This window comes from Callospermophilus lateralis, chromosome 2, assembly GCF_048772815.1.
Source record: "Callospermophilus lateralis isolate mCalLat2 chromosome 2, mCalLat2.hap1, whole genome shotgun sequence".
Lineage (NCBI taxonomy): Eukaryota > Metazoa > Chordata > Mammalia > Rodentia > Sciuridae > Callospermophilus > Callospermophilus lateralis.
Genome location: NC_135306.1, coordinates 174,842,975 through 174,864,163, shown reverse-complemented (window position 1 = coordinate 174,864,163; position 21,189 = coordinate 174,842,975). Strand labels below are relative to the sequence as shown.

Sequence of the window (21,189 nt, the reverse complement as noted above, 5' to 3'; positions counted from 1 at the left end):
AAATACGCAATAGTTCTCTGTTAAGTTTAGTTTTTTTAATCTTATTAATATTAGTTTCTCTAGTTCACATGCTTAATTTCTCCCTATACTATACTATACTACTGGTACTTGAAAATTAGCAATTATAACTTTTTCATCATTTTTTCCCACAAGGTGAAGACTAATGTTTTATGCTTATTAAAAAATCATCATTTATTAAACAAAGTAATGCTTTAAGAAGATTCAAGAATGCTTGTGTGTGTAAACACACATACATATGAGGAAGATAATATGTGTGTGTATACAGCACATGCGTATGTATACATTTTTATGTATGTATCTCTAAGCCTCACTTAGTGGGTTTGTTTGATTGAAACATACATCAGTAAAATCTCATTCATACACTGGCGTGGAACTTGAATATCTTGTATTAGCATTGGGTATGTATGGCAATTGTAATAAAGAAGAGATACTCATGAAGAAAAAAATATACAGAATTTTCTAAGCATGTAGGACTGTCACCAGATTCTGTCCATTCCCAATCTTACAAAGGGATAGAGCTGTGATGGATTTTTTTTTTTGATAAGGAAAGATAAAAAAAATAAAATCTATTTAAGAAAAAACTTTTCTGAGAGAACCTATGGTGATTTAATCGTTAGTGAAAATTACATTTAAGTAGACATAGCTGGAGGAGAGATTGTTGTAGTGAGGAAATAGTGGGTTTCTCAGGGGTACTTTTGGAGCTGTGGGGGGCCACTCAGGGTCAGAGGAGGACTCTCACCATCTTTGAGCACACTTTGCCCAATGCTGAGCAAAATATTCTGGTTTTGCTCAATTATCTGAAGACTAATGTAGTTGAAACATTCCAATGGGGAATAAGAAAAATAAATCTGTTGGAAGGAAAAATACATCCTGCAAAATAGGCAAGCAGAAATAGATACATAAAGTTCATATTAAATGTGGCTTCAAGCTAACACCAGGAGTGGCTTATTATATGGGCAGTTAATTGGATGACCAAGAAGACTGATTACTTAACCAAAGACAAATTTATTTTAATCCAGATCTTCCTTGAACCTAGAAATAGTATCACTAATCAAGTCATTTAAATGACATTTTTTTCCTTTAGGCCCTAGTGTATCTTTCAAGACTACTAAAAATAAATGGTGCTATGGAAGTAGGGGAAGTTGGTGCAGGATATTGGGGCCCTTCCCATCACATCCTATCTATAGCTAAAATGAGTACATGTACACACATAAAGTTGCCCGGTAAATATATTTTATGGAATCAATGAAGTTCTGCAGTTGGCAAACAGGAGAATTTATTTTGTATGTAATTAAAGTCCATTTATAATGAGAAACATATTCGAAACACCATGACTAACATTCTATACAATCTTACCATTGGTTTCTCATCTCTCATAGTTGACCGGTAAAACTATAAAATTCTTTGGTTAATGTTACGAATTTACAATCCCACCTAGACAGAACATAAAACCTTATATTTGAATTTCAAAAATTTAAGTTAGCTAAAATTTAAAAAGTTCAGAAGAAAGAAAGAATTTAAAAGCTGTAAAAGAGCACCAAATCACATATAAAGCCAAACCCATTGGAATAACAGCAGATGCATCGTGATGACATAGATAATGACAATGTATTTCAAGTCCTGAAAGAAACAACAATCAACCTAGAATACTATATTCAGAAAAGGTCAGCCTTCAAAACTGAAGGAGAAATAAAAATGTTCCAAGATAAGCACAAACTAAAGGAATTCGCAACCATTAATCTAGCACAGCATAAGATACTAAAAGGAATCCCACACAAAGAAGAGGTAGATAAAATAAAAAAGAGAATATGGTAAATTATAAATCACATTAGAAAAATAAATAAGCATATGATAATTAGGAATGAATCAAATGTTAAATTTTAAAAATGACAAGAATAATACATGCTGCTCTATAATAACACTTATGTCAATGGTCTTAATTCCTCAGTTAAAACATGTAGATTGGAAGATGGGATTAAAGAATAAGACCCAACTGAATGTTGTCTCCAAGAAACACACCTCACAGGCAAATAAATCAACAGACTAAAACTAAAATGATGGAAAATGATTTTATATGCAAATGCAATCCAAATGTAAGCAGAGTCCCTATTGTTATGTCAAACATAACAGACAAGACAAAACTGGTCAGAAGAGACAAAAAAGGTTTATCATATTGGTAAAGGGAACACTGCAACAAGAAGATATGACAATTATAAATATTTATGCCCTGAATGTCAGTTTGCCCAATTTCATAAAACAAACATTACTTAATATAAAGGGTGTAATGGGCGCAATGCAATAATTGTGGGAGACTTCAGTGTATCACTCTCACTAATAAGTCATCTACACACAAAAAATACATCAGATTTAAATTATATTATTGATAAAACAACTTAACAGATATCTACAGAATATTTTATCCAACAATGGCTGAAAAAGCTTCCATTTTAGCACTGTTTTTTTCCAAAATTGATCATATTTTAAGGCATAAAATCTCAGCAAATAAAAAAGATTTGGTTTCATACTCTTTTCATATATTAATAGAATTAAATTAGAAATTAATAGCAAGAAAAGCTATAGAAACTATACAAATCCATGGAGAATTAATTGAACAATACACTTGAATGATGAATGGGTTATACAGTTAACCATGGTGGACATTTTAAAATTCTTAGAATTAAACAAAACTGGAAACACAATATACTAGAAGCTTTGGGGTATGGTAAAAACTGTTATAAGAGGAAAGTTTATACAATACATGCCTGCATAAAACAGCAGAGAGATCTCAAATAATTGAACTGCTTATTTGCATACCAATACCAAAAGTAATAGAAAGAATTAATACAGATCACAGCCAAATTCAAGAAGTAGAAACATAAAGAATAGTAAAAAGGATTAAGGAAGAGTTTGTTCTTTGAAACTATAATCAATTTTTAAAGTAGCTAAAATAATGAAAACAAAACAGAAGACCTAAATAAAGTTAGAGATTAAAATGGAAATATTAGTGCAGACAAAACTGAAATCTATAGGGTCATTATAGACTATTTTGAAAACTTATATTCCAATAAAATAAAAATATTTAGTAAAAGGATGATTTTTTAGACATATATGATCTACCAAAATTAGAACAACAGGACATGATGAATTCATCAATGAGAGTGAAGCAGTGACAAAAATGTCTTCCAACAAAGAAAAGCCCAGGACCAGATGGAGTCATAGCTGTATTATACTAGATCATTAACTATTAATGCCAGTACTTCTCAAATTATCCCATGAATTAGAAAAGGAGAAATGCTTCAAAACTCATTCTACAAAGCCACTATCAACCTGATAGCCAAACTCAATAAGAACACTCAAGAAAAGGAAACATAGACCAATTTCTTTGATGGATATAAATGTAAAACTCCTTAATAAAATATTAGCAAATATTCAATAATGCATCAATTGTCACACACCATATTCAAGTTGGTTTTATTTCAGGGACGCAAAGATAGTTCAACATAGGTAAATCAATAATTGTTAATTCATTACATAAATAGAAGTAAAGATAAATATCACATTATCATCTCAATAAGAGCAGAAAAGTCATTTGAGAAAATTGAACATCACTTCTTAATGAAAACAATAAAGAAACTAGGGATAGAAGAAACTTACCTCAACATCATAATGACTATATATGTCAAACCCAAAGTTGATATCATACTAATGGGGAGAAACTAAAAGCATTTTCTTTAATATGAAGAACATGTCAAGGATGTTCACTTTCACCACTCCTAGTCAACATATTACTTGAAATTTTAGCCAGAACAATTTGGGAAGAGGAATAGATAAAAGGATACTAGTAGGAATAGATGAAGTCAAATTATCTCTGTTTGCAGATAATATGATCTTATACCTAGAAGACTTGGAATTTATCACCAGAAGAATCCCAGAGCTGATAAAGTAGCTGGATGCAAAACAACATATAAAGATCAATAGCTTTTCTATATACTGATAATGAATCTTTTTAAAAAGAAATTAGGAAAACTATTTCATTTTACAATAGTTTTTATAAAAAGTAAAATACCTAGGAATACATATTTAATGAAGAAGGTGAGAAAATGTCTACAAGTACAATTAGAGAACACTGAAAAAAAAGAAGTAGAAGACACTAGAATATGAAAACACCTCTCATGTGCATGGGTAGGCAGAATTAGTACTGTAAAATGAACATATTATCAAATGCAATCTCCATGAAATTAACAAAGATATCCTTCACACAGAGAATATAAGCCTAAAATTCATATCAAAGAGCAAAATACCCAGAATAGCCAAAGTAATTTTGAACACAAAGAGCAATGTTTGAGGTATTGCAATAGCCAATTTCAATTTATAATACAGAGCCATAGCATCAAAAACAGCATGATATTGTCATATTTCAATGGAATAGAATAGAAGACAGAGACCAGCCCACACATCTGTAGTGATATGATTGTTGACAAAGTGCCAAAAATATATGGTGAAGAGAGGAAAACCTGTTTTAAAAATGATGTTACAAAAATTGAATATATAAAAGTGGAAGAATGAAATGAAATCCTTCTCCTACTCCATATTAAAGTTAATTCAATATGGATAAAAAATCTAGGTGTAAGACCAGTAGCTCTGAGACTCTGAGAATCAAACACAGGGGAAACATTTCAACATGTAGGCACAGTAAAAATGTCTTGAATAGAACTCCAGTTGCTCAGAAAATAGTAGTGAGTATTGACAAATGGGATTGTATCAAATTAAAAAGCTCTTGCACAACAAAGAAAACAATTAACAGAGTAAAGACATGGCTTACATAATGGGAGAAAAATCATTGCCAGTTACTCTTTTGACAAAGAATTGGTTTCCAGACTATATAAAAAAATCTGGAAAACTCAATGCTAATAACTAAATAACTTATTTGATAAATGAGCAAGTGAACTGAACAGAAACTACTCAAAAGTACAGATGGCTAACAAATATATATAAAAAAGGTTCAACATCTTTATCTGTCAAGGAAATGAAAATTAAATCTATGCTGAGATTTCATTTCATTCTAAGCATAATGATAATCATCATGAATACAAACAATAATAAATGTTGGTGAAGAAGTAGGGAAAGAGGAATTCTGATCCATTATTTGTGAGGCTGTATATTAATATAACCACAATGGAAATCTGTATGGAGGCTCCTCAAAAAAATAAAAACAGAACAACACTATGATTCAGTTATACCACTCCTTGATATTTATCCAAAGGAATTAATGTCAGCGACTTTAAAGATATATGCATACCCATGTTTATCACAGCACAATTCATAATAGCCAAGTTATGTCCTCAGCCTAAGTATCTGTCAATAGATGAATAGATAAAGAAAATGTGGTACATATATACAGTGGAGTTTTATTCAGCCATAGAGAAGAATGAAATTACATAATTTGCAGAAAGATAGATGGAATTGTAGAGCATCATGTTAAGCAAAGTGGGTTAGATTCAGAAAGTGAAATACATATGTTTTCTTTCACATGTAGGAGCCAGAATGGAAAGAAAGGAATAACATGAAAATGGAAGGGACACCAATCCAGTAGAAGAAAGGGAACAGGAAAGAGAAAAGGCCAGGGTAAAATTGATAGTATTGTGTTATATGACTGCATCAGTATGCCACAATAAAACCCATCATTCTGTATAAATAAAATAAACTAACAAAAATGATTTGAACATTTAAAAAAGAATATGAGAAAGCTTCTGACTTTCAAATGACTGAATGGATATGAAGTAACCATAGGATTCTACAAAATCTTCCAACTGGAATTATGCATGCTTGTGTCTTATAGAATAAGATGAACAGTTCCAAATAGTATGGTTAAGAGGGTGTTAAGTTTTTCATACTTTGTAGCATCTTTAAAAAATTCAACTTAAACTTTCATCTGAATTAATCACCAAAGTGAATATTTCCATAACTTGTCTATTTCTACATTATCTCATTATCCCTCTGGAAGAAAAGATGTTAAAATGTAAGTTGGTTTTTTGACAGTTTTCTGAATTGAGTAGGGGGCAAAATCACTTAAAGTTATATAATGAGATTGGTATGTGAATTTTTATCCAAGAAAATAGATCTCATACCACACATACTGAGATTTTGCAAAAGGTGGGAGGGGAAATCTTTGCAATTTAAAAGAGATTCCATTTATCCATCTAAAATCTTACCTTATTCACATTTGTTAAGTAGTCTAAAAATATAAGACACTTTCACAGATGCAAAAGTATATAATCGAATGATTCTTGAGAGCTAAAGGACTCCTCAGAAATTAACCTAGAGTCTTTGGTTGTGCCCTTTCTACACTGTGACATGGCATAGAAGTGACCAGTTGGCTCATTGTTCTCTTCTAGTGCCTTGTACTTTAACTTGTTGGGTCTCTGGATCATTCTGGTGTGTGCTGTCTTCTCTGGATTGATCATGTACTCCCACTTCAAAGACTGTGATCCTTGGACTTCTGGTATGATCTCAGCACCAGACCAGGTATGGTTTCCTTGGGGGAAACAGCCGGAATGAGTGAGGTTCTGGCCATCGTTGGTGAAGTGTAGTCTGTTCTGCCTTGTCCTCTGGACACTTCTCAAACCCCAAGAACTTAGCTTCTCTCCTCTGCTGCTGATGGTGTCACATGCACCAGGTTCCAATAAGGGGAATTGAGCATGTAACAAGAGGACACTTCTAAGGGCTGGGAATGTAGCTCAGGGGTAGAGGACGTGCCTAGCATTTGTTATGCCCTGGTTCAAACTGAGTATTGAAACAAAACAAAACAACACCAACAGCAACAACAACAACAACAAAACACATTTCAATATCTAAAGGCCTGAGACTAGTTTAAAGCTGGGGAGAGAAGAAGGTGAATTTGGCTTTGGTTGTCAGTTGAAGAAAATGACCCTTATTGCCATAGCATTTCTGATCATGTCTTCTTAGCATAGCTTAAATATCATGCCAACATATTACATTAAATGTGTTTTTAAAATTCCATGTATAGATAGTATGCTCTGGAGGAACAATCACTCTCCTTCTCCTCCCCTGCATGTTCATTCATCCTGCTTGTCATAGAGTGGCTGCTTTGCTACAAGCCTGGTCTAAGGTGGAACCATAATATCTGGATGCCATAAAGGCATGTTTTAAGGGTTTGCTTTTCAGGTTTAATTGCTAACAATCAGAGTAAATAGTCAAGAAAATGGCGTACATTTTATATATATATATTTTACAGAAAAGCTACATTCCCACATTTCTGATGTTGCTGAGAAGAGCATTATTCCCCACCCTTCAACCCTTCTCTCTTTCTCTTTCTCTCCCCCTAGCTGATGCCTTATTTTGTCATGGAGCTCTTTGCCACAATGCCAGGACTTCCAGGACTTTTTGTGGCTTGTGCCTTTAGTGGAACATTGAGGTTAGTATATCAACAACAATGTGATGCTGATGGTGACAATGACAATGACAATGGTGATGAAATAACAAGGTTAATGGAGGTAATAATCAACAGCATCTGCTTAGCACTTATTATGTGTCCACTGTCATACTGAATGCTTTATTTGTATTTGCTCAATAGTTGTCACACAGCATTTGAGACTAAAACTTTACTCACATTATTGTTGGTTTGCTGATTCAGAAATAGGTTTAACAAGGTAGACAACTTATCCATGGTGAGTTAGTAAAATGCAGAAGCAGGATATAAGCCTAGATTGTCCTTAATCCACACCATTCTGTTTATTATCTCGACCTTTTCTGATACTGTATAGTTACCTTTGCATCACTATAATGAAAAACCTGAGACGATTAAATTATGAAGATAAATGACTTATTTTGATTTATAGTTTTTAGGTTCTAGCCTCTGACCAACTATTCATTAGTTTGGAATTCCAAGGAGGCAGCATGCCGTGGCAAAATAAAATCACTCAGCTCATGAGCCAGGAAGTAGAAGAGAGGGATAGGAAGGGGTCAGAGCCCCATAATCTTCTTTGGGGACATTCCTTGTATGATCTAAGGACCTCCCAAAAGGACTTAATTCTCAAAGATTCCATCACCTCACAGAAGAACCACCTTGGGGACCAAGCCTTTAACACATGAACTTTTAGTGGATATTCATCATTTGCAATATAACATTTTGTACCTGGACCCCAAAGGTTCATGTCTAGCTTATGATGTAAAATTACTCATTTCAACCTGGCGTGGTTGTGCATACCTATAATCTCAGCGACTCAGGAGGCTGAAGCAGGAGGATCATGAGTTCAAAGCTAGCCTCAGCAAAAGTAAGGCACTAAGTAAATCAGTGAGATTCTGTCTCTAAATAAAATACAAAATAGGGCTGGGGATGTGGCACAGTGATAGACTGCCCCTAAATTCAATCCCAGGTAACCGCCCCCGCAAAAGATGGTTCATTTCATCACAAAAGTATCCACAATTTTAACTGTTCTAGCAATGCTCAAAAATCTAAGACTGTAGTTTCTCCTGAGACTCGAGGCAAGCTCATTTGTGAGCCCTGTAAAAATCAAAGTTATGGACATTTAATATACAGTAGTGGGAAAGGTACAGGGTGTTCATTTCCATTTCAAAAAAGAGGGATAGGAAAAAAAATAGAATTAGTGCTTCAAGGCAATACCAAGAACTTAGCAGTAAAAATTAAGTTCTAAAATTTCAAGTCTGGTATCTGGAGTGTTTTATGGTGAAGGTGGGCTCCCAAGACTTTGAGAAGTTCCTCCCATGTGGACTTTCTGGTTGCAACCTATATGGTCTTTCTCTTGGGCTGACTTTGCATGCAGCCTGTAGTTTTCTCTGATGAGTACTGCACATTGCTGGCATCTCCGCCATCATTGAAATTTCAGCTTTGCTGCAATGACTCCATGCATTGCCCTGTTGGGGTATTCTTGCAGGGGCTCTGACCTGAAACATACTACCTAGCCTTCCATATTTTCCTTTGAAATATTGAGATTTTAGTTGGGTGTGATTGAACATGCCTGTAATCCCAGCTAGTCAGGAGACAGAGGCAGGAGGATTATAAATTTGAAACCAGCTTGGCCAAATTAGTGAGATCCTGTCTAAAAATAAAATTTAAAAGGGCTTGGGTTGTAGCTCAGTGGTAGAGTACTTGCCTAGCATGCATGAGGCCCTATACCAGGGAAAAAAAGAATAAAATAAAAAATATTGAGTTTTTAATTCACAATTTTCCATTATGATTTCTGGGTTAACTACATTGTCATAAAGGATTCTCCCTTCTATGATTTTAAGTCATCCATCCCCCATGTTAGTATATTTACATTAAAGCATGTATATAATATAGCATGTTTATAATATAGTAAATCAATTAAAGTGCTAGTTTATTTTACTTCTACATTAGTAGACAGTTTTTCTATTGTTTCATAGTTAATAAGCCATCTTTAAACCATCTTCTTGAAAGACTGCTTTTATTATTTCCTAGATTCTTTGTCTTTGAGAGCTTCTCAGAATGCTCTTTTATATTCCATTCATGTACTGATTTTTAACTATGGTGATATAAATAATTTTAATGACTGTGATTTAAAATCTGATTTATGTTAGACTGTTATGTATGTATTGCTTTTCTTTTACATAATATTCTTGACATCTAGGTCTCCCTTAGTTACTTTAAGCTAATTCTTCTGGGTCTGTACATAAATCGTAATATCTGCAAATATTTTTGAAGTTTATCTTCTTATAATTTCAACTTTGTTTTCATTCTATTATATAATTGTGCTTTGAAAACAGTGATTTATTTTTAAAAGAATAGTTTTAATATTATGTGTTTTTAAAGAATAGTTTTTAAATTGTGATTTTTTTGCCCCACTTTATTTAATAGTTTTCTATTTTAGCAGCTAAAATATTCTGGTCTACATGAAGAATTAAATAAGATTTCATGCTTTTCTACAAAGAAAACCTAAAGTTTCAAACTTTCTGACATCCAAACACGTTTTAGGTCTAGTAGGAGGGAACTCTGAAGGAAAGTCAGAGGGAACATCAGAACTCTTATGAATTTTTGGTTTTGCTGTTTCTCTGTCTGACCTCTTCTGCATTCCAGCTACACAGGGGGCTTCAGAATGTAAAAAGAAGGAGAAGTGCCTATCCGTCAAGGTGCCTCTATATAATTTTCCCTTCATCCTCCAAACACCTTTTCTTACTTTGCATGACTCCTTTCAATATCTGTCTTTATTTCCCACTTCCTAAAGGGAATCTTGTGGATAGTCTGTTTAGGTCTCTTTGGGGCATGTTTTTATGGAATCTTGTTGTTTTTCTAACAATTTCACAACTGGAATCAGTTGTATAATTGGTTTTAAATATCTGCATTCCTAGTTAAGAGTGTAAAACCCATGTTTTTTTTCTGTTCACCATTGTATGCCTAGTACAAAGAAATAAAAAGCAGACACATTAATTTATGAATTATGAATCAGTGGCAAACTGATTCTTGGGTTAAGATAGTCATTACTTCCAGCTCTACTCCAACCTAAACACACACACACACACACACACACACACACACACACATACACACACACACACTCCCTCTTTTATTCCCTGCTAACTTATTAACTATTCATTAAGAGGAATTAATGGGAGTCAGAACATAAGAGTCTAACTTTTTCTGTGTAGTTTGTGGAATAATTGAAAGAGCATTATTGCAGAAGAAATTATGATGAATGAGTACAGGCTATGTATTCCTCTGAAGTTCCAGAACATGGACATGTCGACATCTCCTTTTTATAGACCTCTCCTTTGTCTATCTGCCTTGGATGATAGGGCAGGTTGATGGCTTAGCCTTGTTTAGTTTGAACTATGTTCTTGCTTTTCTTTCCCTTTAGTACTGTGGCTGCCAGCATCAATGCCCTAGCAACAGTGACCTTTGAGGATTTTGTCAAGAGCTGTTTTCCCCATCTCTCTGACAAGCTGAGCACCTGGATCAGTAAAGGCTTATGTAGGTACAGCTGATAGACCTTTTACTCTGTATCATAGAATGTATATTTGGTGCATCTCAAAATCTTTCATGTGCTATTCAGGATATACTTATAGCCACAAATGCACACTAAGACTTATGAAGAATCGCTATAGATTCTTATACTTCTACAGATGCCAGGATGGTTATAGAAAATAATGACTACCTAATTCACCTTATATAAACTTTATTTTCAGATATCTTATGCTCTATACTTATCATAAAAACATCTCTTGATTATTCTGTATTGATCATATTAGTCATCTGCATAGGAAGACGTTCTGCTAAGTATGGTCAATTACTCTAAAATACCCAAATGCTTTTCTAAAGAAAATCTCTTAAAAGCAAACTCCCAGTAATCTTACCTCAAAGAATAATTGTTTCTTTTTTAACCATAAGATTGCATATTATGATTATAATCACTGGAGCACTTCTCATTGTATAGTTTTAAGAAGTTTACTTTTTTGAAGTATAAGTAAATTATACACTTCATTTATTCATTATAGAAAATCTAGGTAATTTGATAAAATGTTTGTATTTCACAAATAAATTTTTATCTAACCAATTTTGTTCCTGATTGATTTTCTCTCAGCAAACTACAGTAAGTCTTTTCTTGAATTATTACATATTCTTAGAAAATATGATATTTGAATGATTGTATAATAGTATATAAAATGCCTTTTAAAATTTTATATTATTGTTACTTTTTTCATTTTTAAAACTGTGATAAAAACACATACACATAAATCTTTGACTGCATCTTTTTTTTTTTTCCTTTGTACAAATTTCCAGGAGAAAATTACCAAGTTAAGAAATACAAACTGGCTGACATTTCTTGATACCTATTAAGACAGTTCCACTAGGGTCAAGTCAATGAGTAGTGCAGTGAATGGTGACATACTTCTCTATGTGCTTGATGTTTGTGTTTTTAAAAATTGCTCAAATTAATGGGCATATAACTCACTTTTTTGCTTTAATTTAAATTTTTTGATTTATAGTATTTCGAGCATACCCAGATGATAAATAAATTGCTTATTTTTTGTAAAAAATAGACATATTTTGTTTGTTGGTGAGATATTAGATATTTTATTGTTTATAAAATTTATTTATATATACAGGAAATAGTGACCCTATTGCAGGATGTCTCACAATATTTTTAAACATATTTTGAAACACAGAAATTCTAATTTTATATTTGATCAAATATATGGATTATTTCTTTTATTTCATTATTTCCTTATCTGTACAAAATTTTACACTCAAAATTCATGCATATATTTTCTTCTAGATTGCAAATACCTTTATGTTTCACATTTAATGTTGGATATTTCTAAATTATTTGTTTATACATTAAGATGAGGATCTAAATTGTTTTCTATTTCTTATACAGCTTTGTTTTCAGCATCATTTATTCAGTATTCTTCATTGAATATATATATATATATATATATATATATATATATAGACTATATATATATATAGTCAATTTATAATTTCCCAGCCCTTTTATGTATTTGATTTAGAGACAGGTTCTCACTGAGTTTCTTAGCACCTTGCTGTTGCTGAGACTGGCTTTGACTCATGATTCTCCTGTCTCAGCCTCCTAAGTTGCTGGGATTACAGGTGTGTACCACTGTGCCCAGCTTATATTTTTATTAATAGTAATGCATAATATGAAGTTATTTTATAGTAATGAATAATATGAAGTTCTTTCATTTATAAACATGTTTTATATTACATAATTAATTGTCTTAAATTGTTTCTCAATTGTAGGACAAATTATATCTACTTTCATTCATAGCTTTGGAGTCTTATCAAAAATATCTGGTAGAAAAATGTTACCACTTTTAGTTGAAAAATTAAATTTTTTCTGTTGTTACTTTTTATATAACAATTGTTTTGGCTATGCATGTCTTTTATTCCTTTAGATTGACTTTAAAATTATTCTTTGCTTGTAACAGCTATAACTGCCCACCCCTGTGCCATGGCATTGAATCAGAAATAAAAATGCACTAGGGAAGGACTAAGCTTTTCAAGCAGAAATCCACTTTATTTTTCAATTTAATCATTTATTTTCTAACTCACATATTGATTATACTCATGTTTTCTCCTTCAACTCTTTGCTTCTTTCTCTCCCCTCCCTCCTACTCTTCCTCTTCTTCCTCATCCTTTTTTTCTTTCTTTCCCTGAGATTATGAATAAGGTGCTTTCCCCATAATATCTCCAAAACCATTCATTGTCAATGTAGAAGTGGAAGTTTTGCTTGTTTGTTTTTGTTTTTGAAAGTACTTATCTGTTCGTTTACTCAACTCTTGTTGATTCCCAAAATTTAAATTGCTTTTAAAAGAAAATGTGGTTATTATTTACAAATATTCATTTTCTATTATACCCTCCACTTTTATGTTTTCTTCTGAGGTGGGATCCTAGTATGTTGCCCTGGCCAATCTTGGGCTCAAGGTCCTCTTGTCTCAGTGTCCATTTTATAGATGTTATAGGTGCATGCCACCAAGACTAGTTGTGATGCCATACTTTTTAAATTTAGGTTATTTGTTTGCTATATAATCCACTTTTTTGACTTTTATTCCTAATTTGTCCCTTTCCTCTATATACTTGAGAAACTCAAGTTTTTCTCAATGTTGTTTTGAACTTTCCAAAACCTAAATCTAGTAACAATGATGAGATTTTAATTATATTGTTCTGTTCTTTACCATTTATTATAAAAATAAAATTATACAGCCAAGTTTAAAAACTTTACAGTTCACATATATATTATGGATGATATACACATCAGTTAGATCTCTCATTAGCATCATTCTAAACTCACTTTTTTACCTTCTATTTAGCTCTCTGTCTATTTATTAATCCATCATATTTTTATAGTTTTAAAAGTAAATTACAGAGATCAACACATTTTTCATCATAATCTTAGCATGTATATTGTTAACTAGAATTGAGCATGTAGTTCAAGTATTTTTTATTGTAAAGAAATTTATTTATAATGAAATGGACTAATGTTAAAAAATATTTTTCTGAATTTTGATAAATCCATATACTTATATAACTTTTTATGAATATATAAATAATTACCATCACTCCCATGCCCTTTATAGTCACTCTGTACTTCTACTTTTTTCTAGAGGCAAGTATTAATATTATTTTTTTTGTAAAGATTAATATTGCCTCTTCTAGGAGGTCTGAAATCTCACAGTACTCATTATTTCTCTGTAAGACTTCTTTCATAGCATATTTTTGAGATTTATGTTACACTTGGTTTTTTTTGTGTATCAGAAATTCATTTTTTTTAATTGTTAAATATGTCATGTAGGAATATAACACAGGCTCTGTATTTTTTTCAATAGTTAATTAGCTTGTTTTTTAACATCCATATCCATTCACTGGGCTGACATCTAGAACATTCCATTCATATCAGAATCTGATGATACTCAGTTTTCCTATTTCCTCAATTTCCTTAAAAAGGTGTTACATTTTCATGTAACCTGTTTACATCTTCTCATATACTTTAAATTATCTTTAGATTACTTATATTACCTAATACAATGTAAATAGGGATGTAAATAGTTATTAGACTATACTATTTAGGGAATAATGCCAATAATAAAAGTCTGGACATGTTTATTACAGACACATTTTTTTAAAACATTTTCAATCACAGTTGGTTGAATCTGCAATGTGACATCACAGATATGGAGGACCTTATGTCTATTGATTGATGTAGGCTATTTCAGTTTGACTTTATTGTGTTGTGACTAATCTTGCATAAATCCTTTTGTGAACATATTTTCATTGCTTTTTTACAAATAGGTAGAAGTGGAATTTCTTGGTCAAATATGATGATGTTTATTTTATTTTATTTTTGTAGTCCTGCCTCAACCCACCTGTATCCATCTTCATCTAGAGTTATTGGTGTTGTACCCTATATTGCTAGTTTTCTTTTAACCTCATTTGTTTTCTCTTGACCTACACATCTTTAATTCATTAAGACTCTGTTTTCTTGTATAATATTGAGAGTGCCAGTTTTTAGATGCTTTCTTTTTTTTCTGTCTCATCAGGAGGATTATTTTCAGAAAGTGGACCTTTCCTTTATTTGAGAGTTATCCAATTTCAAGAGTAAGATTCTGATAATGATTACCTGATAAAATCAGTAAATACCAAATCTGAAGTAAAATCATAATTTGAGCTTCAGATTAATATATTCATTCTGTTCTTTGGCCTTGTTTTATCATGGATTCCATCTTTCTCTTTACTTTTTTACTTAGGTTCGAAGAGAGATGGATACTGACCATGCTAACTGGGAAGTTAAATTGTCTTGATTTTACTTCCTATCTGAGTTAGTACTAATCACAAGTGGATGGGCATTGTTCCAAGTTCAAGACTCAATTTCTAGCAGATATTCATGGCTATGTTGGGTTGAGGTGGAGGCGCCTTCTATGCCTGTGTTTTGTTTTCTAGTCATCTTAGCTGATGACTAGCAGATCTGGGAAAATCGACACAACTTCCTGAACCTCTAAAGCTTTATTCTCCTCACTTTCACTGCTTTGAATGGTGACATGCTTTCAGGTATCCATGGAACTCACACAAATTTCCCCTAAGCTTCCTGCTTGTGCATGTTGACATTGATTGCAGTTGGTGGTAGTGTAAAGATTTGATGGGAAAGGAAGCTGAATGGACTCCCTATCACCACAAAAAAAAAAAAAAAAAGGAGAACCCCTGAATTTGAAGGATGATTGCCTAGAATTTCATTTGAACAGATGACTGTTGGTCCAGGAGAAGGGCATTCCATAGGAGAGAGAGAAAATATCATTGGCTCTTTTCTTCAGACAGATGTAGCTCTTCTTTTTCATGAAACAATACTGAGTCATCGCAAACATTGTTTTCTTCAGTCTAATCCATCAAGTTTAAAGATAACAGGGCCATTTTGGAATTTTGACAAGGGCTTATTTATCAACCGTGGTTTGTGTTGTTTTTGTGAATTTCCTTATTTTTCTGTGTCTTATTGAGAAGTTAGAGGATATAGCATCAAAATTTGTTTGCCAATTTCAAGAGTGAGATTCTCATAATACTTAACTGATAAATTAGTAAATACCAAATCTGAAGTAAAATCATAATAATGGAAAACACATAGTACTTGTGGAATACCAGACACTACTCTGAATAAACTAAATTGAGGTAAATTATAGGATTAATTAGTTAATTAATTTATAGTCCATTCTTAGAATGTGAACTTTTGGGGGGTATGTATCAAATTTTGACTTTTAATACTGGCATGAATTAAAGTGTCCAACTTATGCTCAAAATTCAATGAAATTAAATTAATAGTAACACTGGGAACTGGACTTAGTATTTTGCAGAAAGAGAACATTCAAACAGAGTGAACAAAGTGGTTTCCTGTGCATTTATCTCTCTGTCTCTCTCTGGCTCTTTGTCTATCCCTCCTTTTCTTATTTAGTTTTCAAGCAATTGTGGAAATTCAGCATATTTTAAAGATAATTTTTAAAGAAAGATATACAGTAAACAATGCTTTTTTAATAGTTTAAAAGAAGATAACATCCTAAAAAATGACTGAAAAGTACATGCTGACACATTTAGTGAGTGCTGTCACACCAGAGGAGCACAGTACTCTGAAGCTGCCCATGTTGATGCGTAGACAAATACGTGATTGTGTAATATACAGAGGGTCCTGAGGATGGTGTGCATATAGCACTAGAGGAAAAAAAACAAACAAAAACAAACAAACAAAAAACAGGAAAGCTTTCCTGACTAGAAAAACTGTGAGGTGCAATGCATATTACTTAGCCATCTGAAATCCAAAGAGGGCTAGTGCTTCTTTTTTTAGAACACTTCTGGTGAGTGGTTCACCAGGTATTAGTTTCCATCAATTTAGTCTGGATTTGTTTGGGCCCTTTCCACATTTTTATGCTATTTCTGTAAGACATTTTTTTTTCTGAAATCCTAGAAATTATTTGATGCTTGACTCAGGTTTCTTCCACCTGACCTGAGAAAGCAAGTGCTCAGAGGAAGGGTCACTTTAGTTCCCTCGGTGGGGCTTATGATGTCCACATGTAGACAGCCCTCACTGCAGTCCCCTGGAGGAGGGCTGGTATTAGGCAGTGCTGGTTGGGGACTCAAGGAAGGAAATGATGGTCATATCTTTCCTTCTTCCAGGTCTCTTATTTGGCATCCTGTGCACCTCCATGGCTGTGGCCGCATCTCTCCTGGGGGGCGTTGTACAGGTAACTAACAAGGGAAAAGGCACATTTAACTTCATAGCAACTTTGTCCTCACTCATTTTTCTAATGTTTTAACTATTTCTCTAGTCTCCAACTACTGACATTCAAACATATCAGGTCCCAATTAAACATCCATGCAATATTTCAACCAAAAGTATCTTCAGAAGCAGAAACTTCTACAACAAGAATGGATAGAGACAAAGTTCACTGTGTTAAAATTAATTTAAAAATTCTATCAATAATAACCATAATAGTGAAAACACCAATTAACATATATAATACCTATTATGAACTAGGTATAGCCCTTTATGTATTACCTAATTTAATGTTTATAACTTTCTTAAGGGGTTATGTAATTAATATACTCATTTTCCTGATGAAGAAACAAAGAATTGTCCCAAACTCACACAATTAAAGAGTGGTGAAATTAGGATACAACTAAGTATTATTATCAAAATCAAACTGTTGCTCATATATTCAACTCCCAGTTCCATAAAACATTAGCATTACAAGGAAACACAGGAATAATCTATTGCAACACCTTCATTTTGTAGATGATTGTAGAAAAGAGTGAAAATATCCTGCTTAAGTTTTCACAGCTACCTGGGATTGATTGAACCCAAGGGGCTTTAGTTACATCCCCATCCCTTTTTAAATTTTTTAAATTTATTTTGAGACAGGGTCTCGCTAAGTTGCTTAGGGCCTTGCTAAGTGGCTGAGGCTAGCTTTGAAATTGCAGTCCTCTGTGTTGGTTCCTAAGTCACTAGAATTACAAGTCTGTTCCACTGCGCCTAGCTATGATATGGGTTTTCAATAAATGCTGCCTAATTGAAGAAATGAGTAAGAGTAAATGAATAGAAACCACTGGATAGTGAACAGCAATGGTAAGATTGAGTGGATATTAATAAAATAGAATCCATACTATATATATATATGTGTGTGTGTGTGTGTGTGTCTATATATATATATATACATACCTTCTAGTTCACAAAGGAGTTCATCCTACTTTCTCTTTCAAAGGACTACTTACATAGCTTCAGTTATTTCCATTTTAATATTCAGAGAATAAATCTGAGATATTTAAGTGACTTGATTACTTACTGTTTAAATAAGATAATTTGTGGAACCAAAATTTAGTATCCTTTCTGTTAAGTGGTGAACTTACTATTTATCACAGATGCTTGATTATAATCCTTTTACACAGCTTGAAGTATACTGATATTTCCCTATCCACAAGAAACACTGGCAACTAGGTGAAGTTTGTTTTTAGTGACCTCATGTGCATTTTTTAAAGGTTTATTTTCACAATTCATGGAATCTCTATTTCTAACCTACTTCCAAAGCCTTGAGGCTTGTTGTTTTCATTTGGTATTTATTCTTAAAGAGGTGTCAACCTGTTTAATTTGGTGATAATTTGAATCTCTAAATTGTTTCCTCCCAAAAATATTTGCATTGGTAAATGAGGGGGCTCCAGAGAAGGCCAGGACTTTCCCAAGTACCAGGGAAAAATAACACTTTGAGTAGGGAGTGCATTGAGGCATGCACTCACCTGCCTGTCCTACTTTAGATGAGAGCTGGGCTCACTTTCCTGATTGAAATGTGTGCCACACAGTTCATGCAGTATAGGGGATGCTGGCAGGTAAGAAATGAAGCCCTGATATTCCACTTCCTTGGAGATGTATTTGTCTCCAAGATGGTCCATTCATTTTTGTGAACACATCTGACTTTGTTGGACACATAAAAGCAAATGAAATTTTTCTATGTTTTAATTGGTTCTTTCTAGTTATACATGATAATACAATTCATTTTTACATACTTATAAAAGCATAGAACATAATTTGTCCTAGTTCAGTCCTCAGTACTTCCCTTTTCCCTCTCCTCCTCCCTCCCTCTGTTCTCTTCCCTCTACTCTACTGATCTTTCTGCTATTTACTTAAATGTATTTTTAAACTCAGTGTCTTTTGAATATACTTGATGTTGATATTCAATGAAATATATTTATATATGTGCATAGGAAAGTTAGGTCAGACACTTCTCAAAACAAGAAATACAAATATATAAGTTGATCTATTTAATTTTCCAACCAGTTTTGCTATATTTGATTTAATGAAACATCATTCATATTCTGATGTTGCATGTAGAAGAAGACAGGAACCCAAATCTCTCAGTGTGAAGGATAGAGCCAGTTTTAATTTCGTGTTTGCAAAATCACCCCACACGTATGAGATGTTCTGGAAGGTGGGGCAGGAATGACAGACCACTTAAACAAAGACAGGCCAGTTCAAGGTGTGGCTGTTCTTGTTGTCATTTTTTACTTTGGTTTATTTCAGAGATTTTGTTTGCTTGTGTAGCAATGCTGGTGTAAGACTTTAGTTTGAAATGTTACAAAGTATGTCCTGGAGAATGTCATCCTGTGAAATGTGTGACATGTTCCAAGGAAGAAGATTTCCATAGTCAAAGACTGGAACATGGTGCACACTGCATTGCTCTCTCAGATCCACAACACACATTAATACATTGACGACTCTGGGAAATCCAATAGTAAGGAAACCTGTTTCACTTGAAATGTGTAACCACAGAACCATAATAAGGTGGTAGAGGGGAGAGAGATCAGATAATGGCAACAAAAATCTCCCTTTAGCAAGGGAATTGCAGCCTTCCTTCTAGAAAGGTCATTCAAACCAACACAAACCTGTCCTAAGGACTGTCAGCTAAGGGCTGAAGTGACATGAGGATACATTTTTAATCTCATCCGAAGAAAGTACTTTCTAGATCTCAAAACATTACAACAACAAAGGATATCTCTCAAAAATTTAGAGATCACTAACAGGGTAGGTAATAGCAGCAATGAAGATTGTGAGAGTCATAGTGCACATTCTGGGCCCCTTATCATGTGCGCCCTGGTGCTCAGACATTATTCTGAACTTTCTCTTGGATTCAACATTGAATACTCACTAAAAAAATAAAAAAATACAGAAAAAAACACTAGGAAGCAGATATTATGATGTGCCCTTAACACATGAGGAATAAAGCATGGAAAGGTTAATTATGCATAAGCTGAACACAAAGCATATTCCTGTAGACATTGCTGTTAACTTGTAGGAATAGCTCAGATTGGATTTTGAGCATTAAGGAGAAATCTGAGTTTGATGAGCTTTAACTCTTCCTCCAATTAAACATGTTTAATAACAAAAAGAAAGATAAAAGTTAAAAGTAATTTGCTTTGACCAATACAGAAATACATATGTATATTATATTTCAAAACACACACACACACACACACACTTAAATCCAGAAACTCTTGGATATTTTTTTTTCCCTGAGGCATCTGGCTGGTGACTTTGAAAGAGCTTGTTGATTTTTATTTCATGAAGGAAGAGAAATGTATTTACTATTTCATTGATCTTCTATATAATAGCCAGTAAATTAGCTTCCAAATTTAGCAACTACAGCAGTTATGAATTAGTGCTCTTGATCAATAGAGGAAATATCAAGAATATTCAATTATATATAATTATATATATATATTATAATATTATATTATATTATATTATATTATAATTATATATAAAATATATATAATTATATAAAATATCAAGAATATTCAATATTCAATAATGGGGAAAAGGAAGCCTTTAATCTTACCTGCTCCATCATGTCAAAGACATATCTGAAGTGCTGACTTTGCTAAAAAGTAACCTGGGAAAGCAATACTAACAATGCATAGTAACTCATCTTTCTGGACAAAGACAGAGTGTTCTGGCTATGAACACTGAAGAGGACTGGAAGGTCTGTTGTCCCTGTATAGTTTTATAGAGAAAGAAGAAAACTGCAGTTGAATGAATGTGAGTTAGTAATAGAAAGTTCAACAACTCCTAGTGATATGGGTCAGGGCAATAATTACAATTCAAATATTCTAACTATAAATGGTGGATT

At 33.0% G+C, this 21,189-nt stretch overlaps 1 protein-coding gene across 1 annotated transcript in view; it reads left to right on the top strand.

Annotated features, from left to right (window-relative positions):
• Window positions 1-21,189, top strand: part of Slc5a12 (solute carrier family 5 member 12) — a 52,173-nt gene that overhangs the window by 17,090 nt on the left and 13,894 nt on the right. The window contains exons 7-10 of the mRNA XM_076844280.2: window positions 6,417-6,546; window positions 7,368-7,456; window positions 10,875-10,987; window positions 17,189-17,256. Coding sequence (XP_076700395.1) covers window positions 6,417-6,546; window positions 7,368-7,456; window positions 10,875-10,987; window positions 17,189-17,256 — 400 coding nt within the window. The remainder of the gene's footprint in view (window positions 1-6,416; window positions 6,547-7,367; window positions 7,457-10,874; window positions 10,988-17,188; window positions 17,257-21,189) is intronic.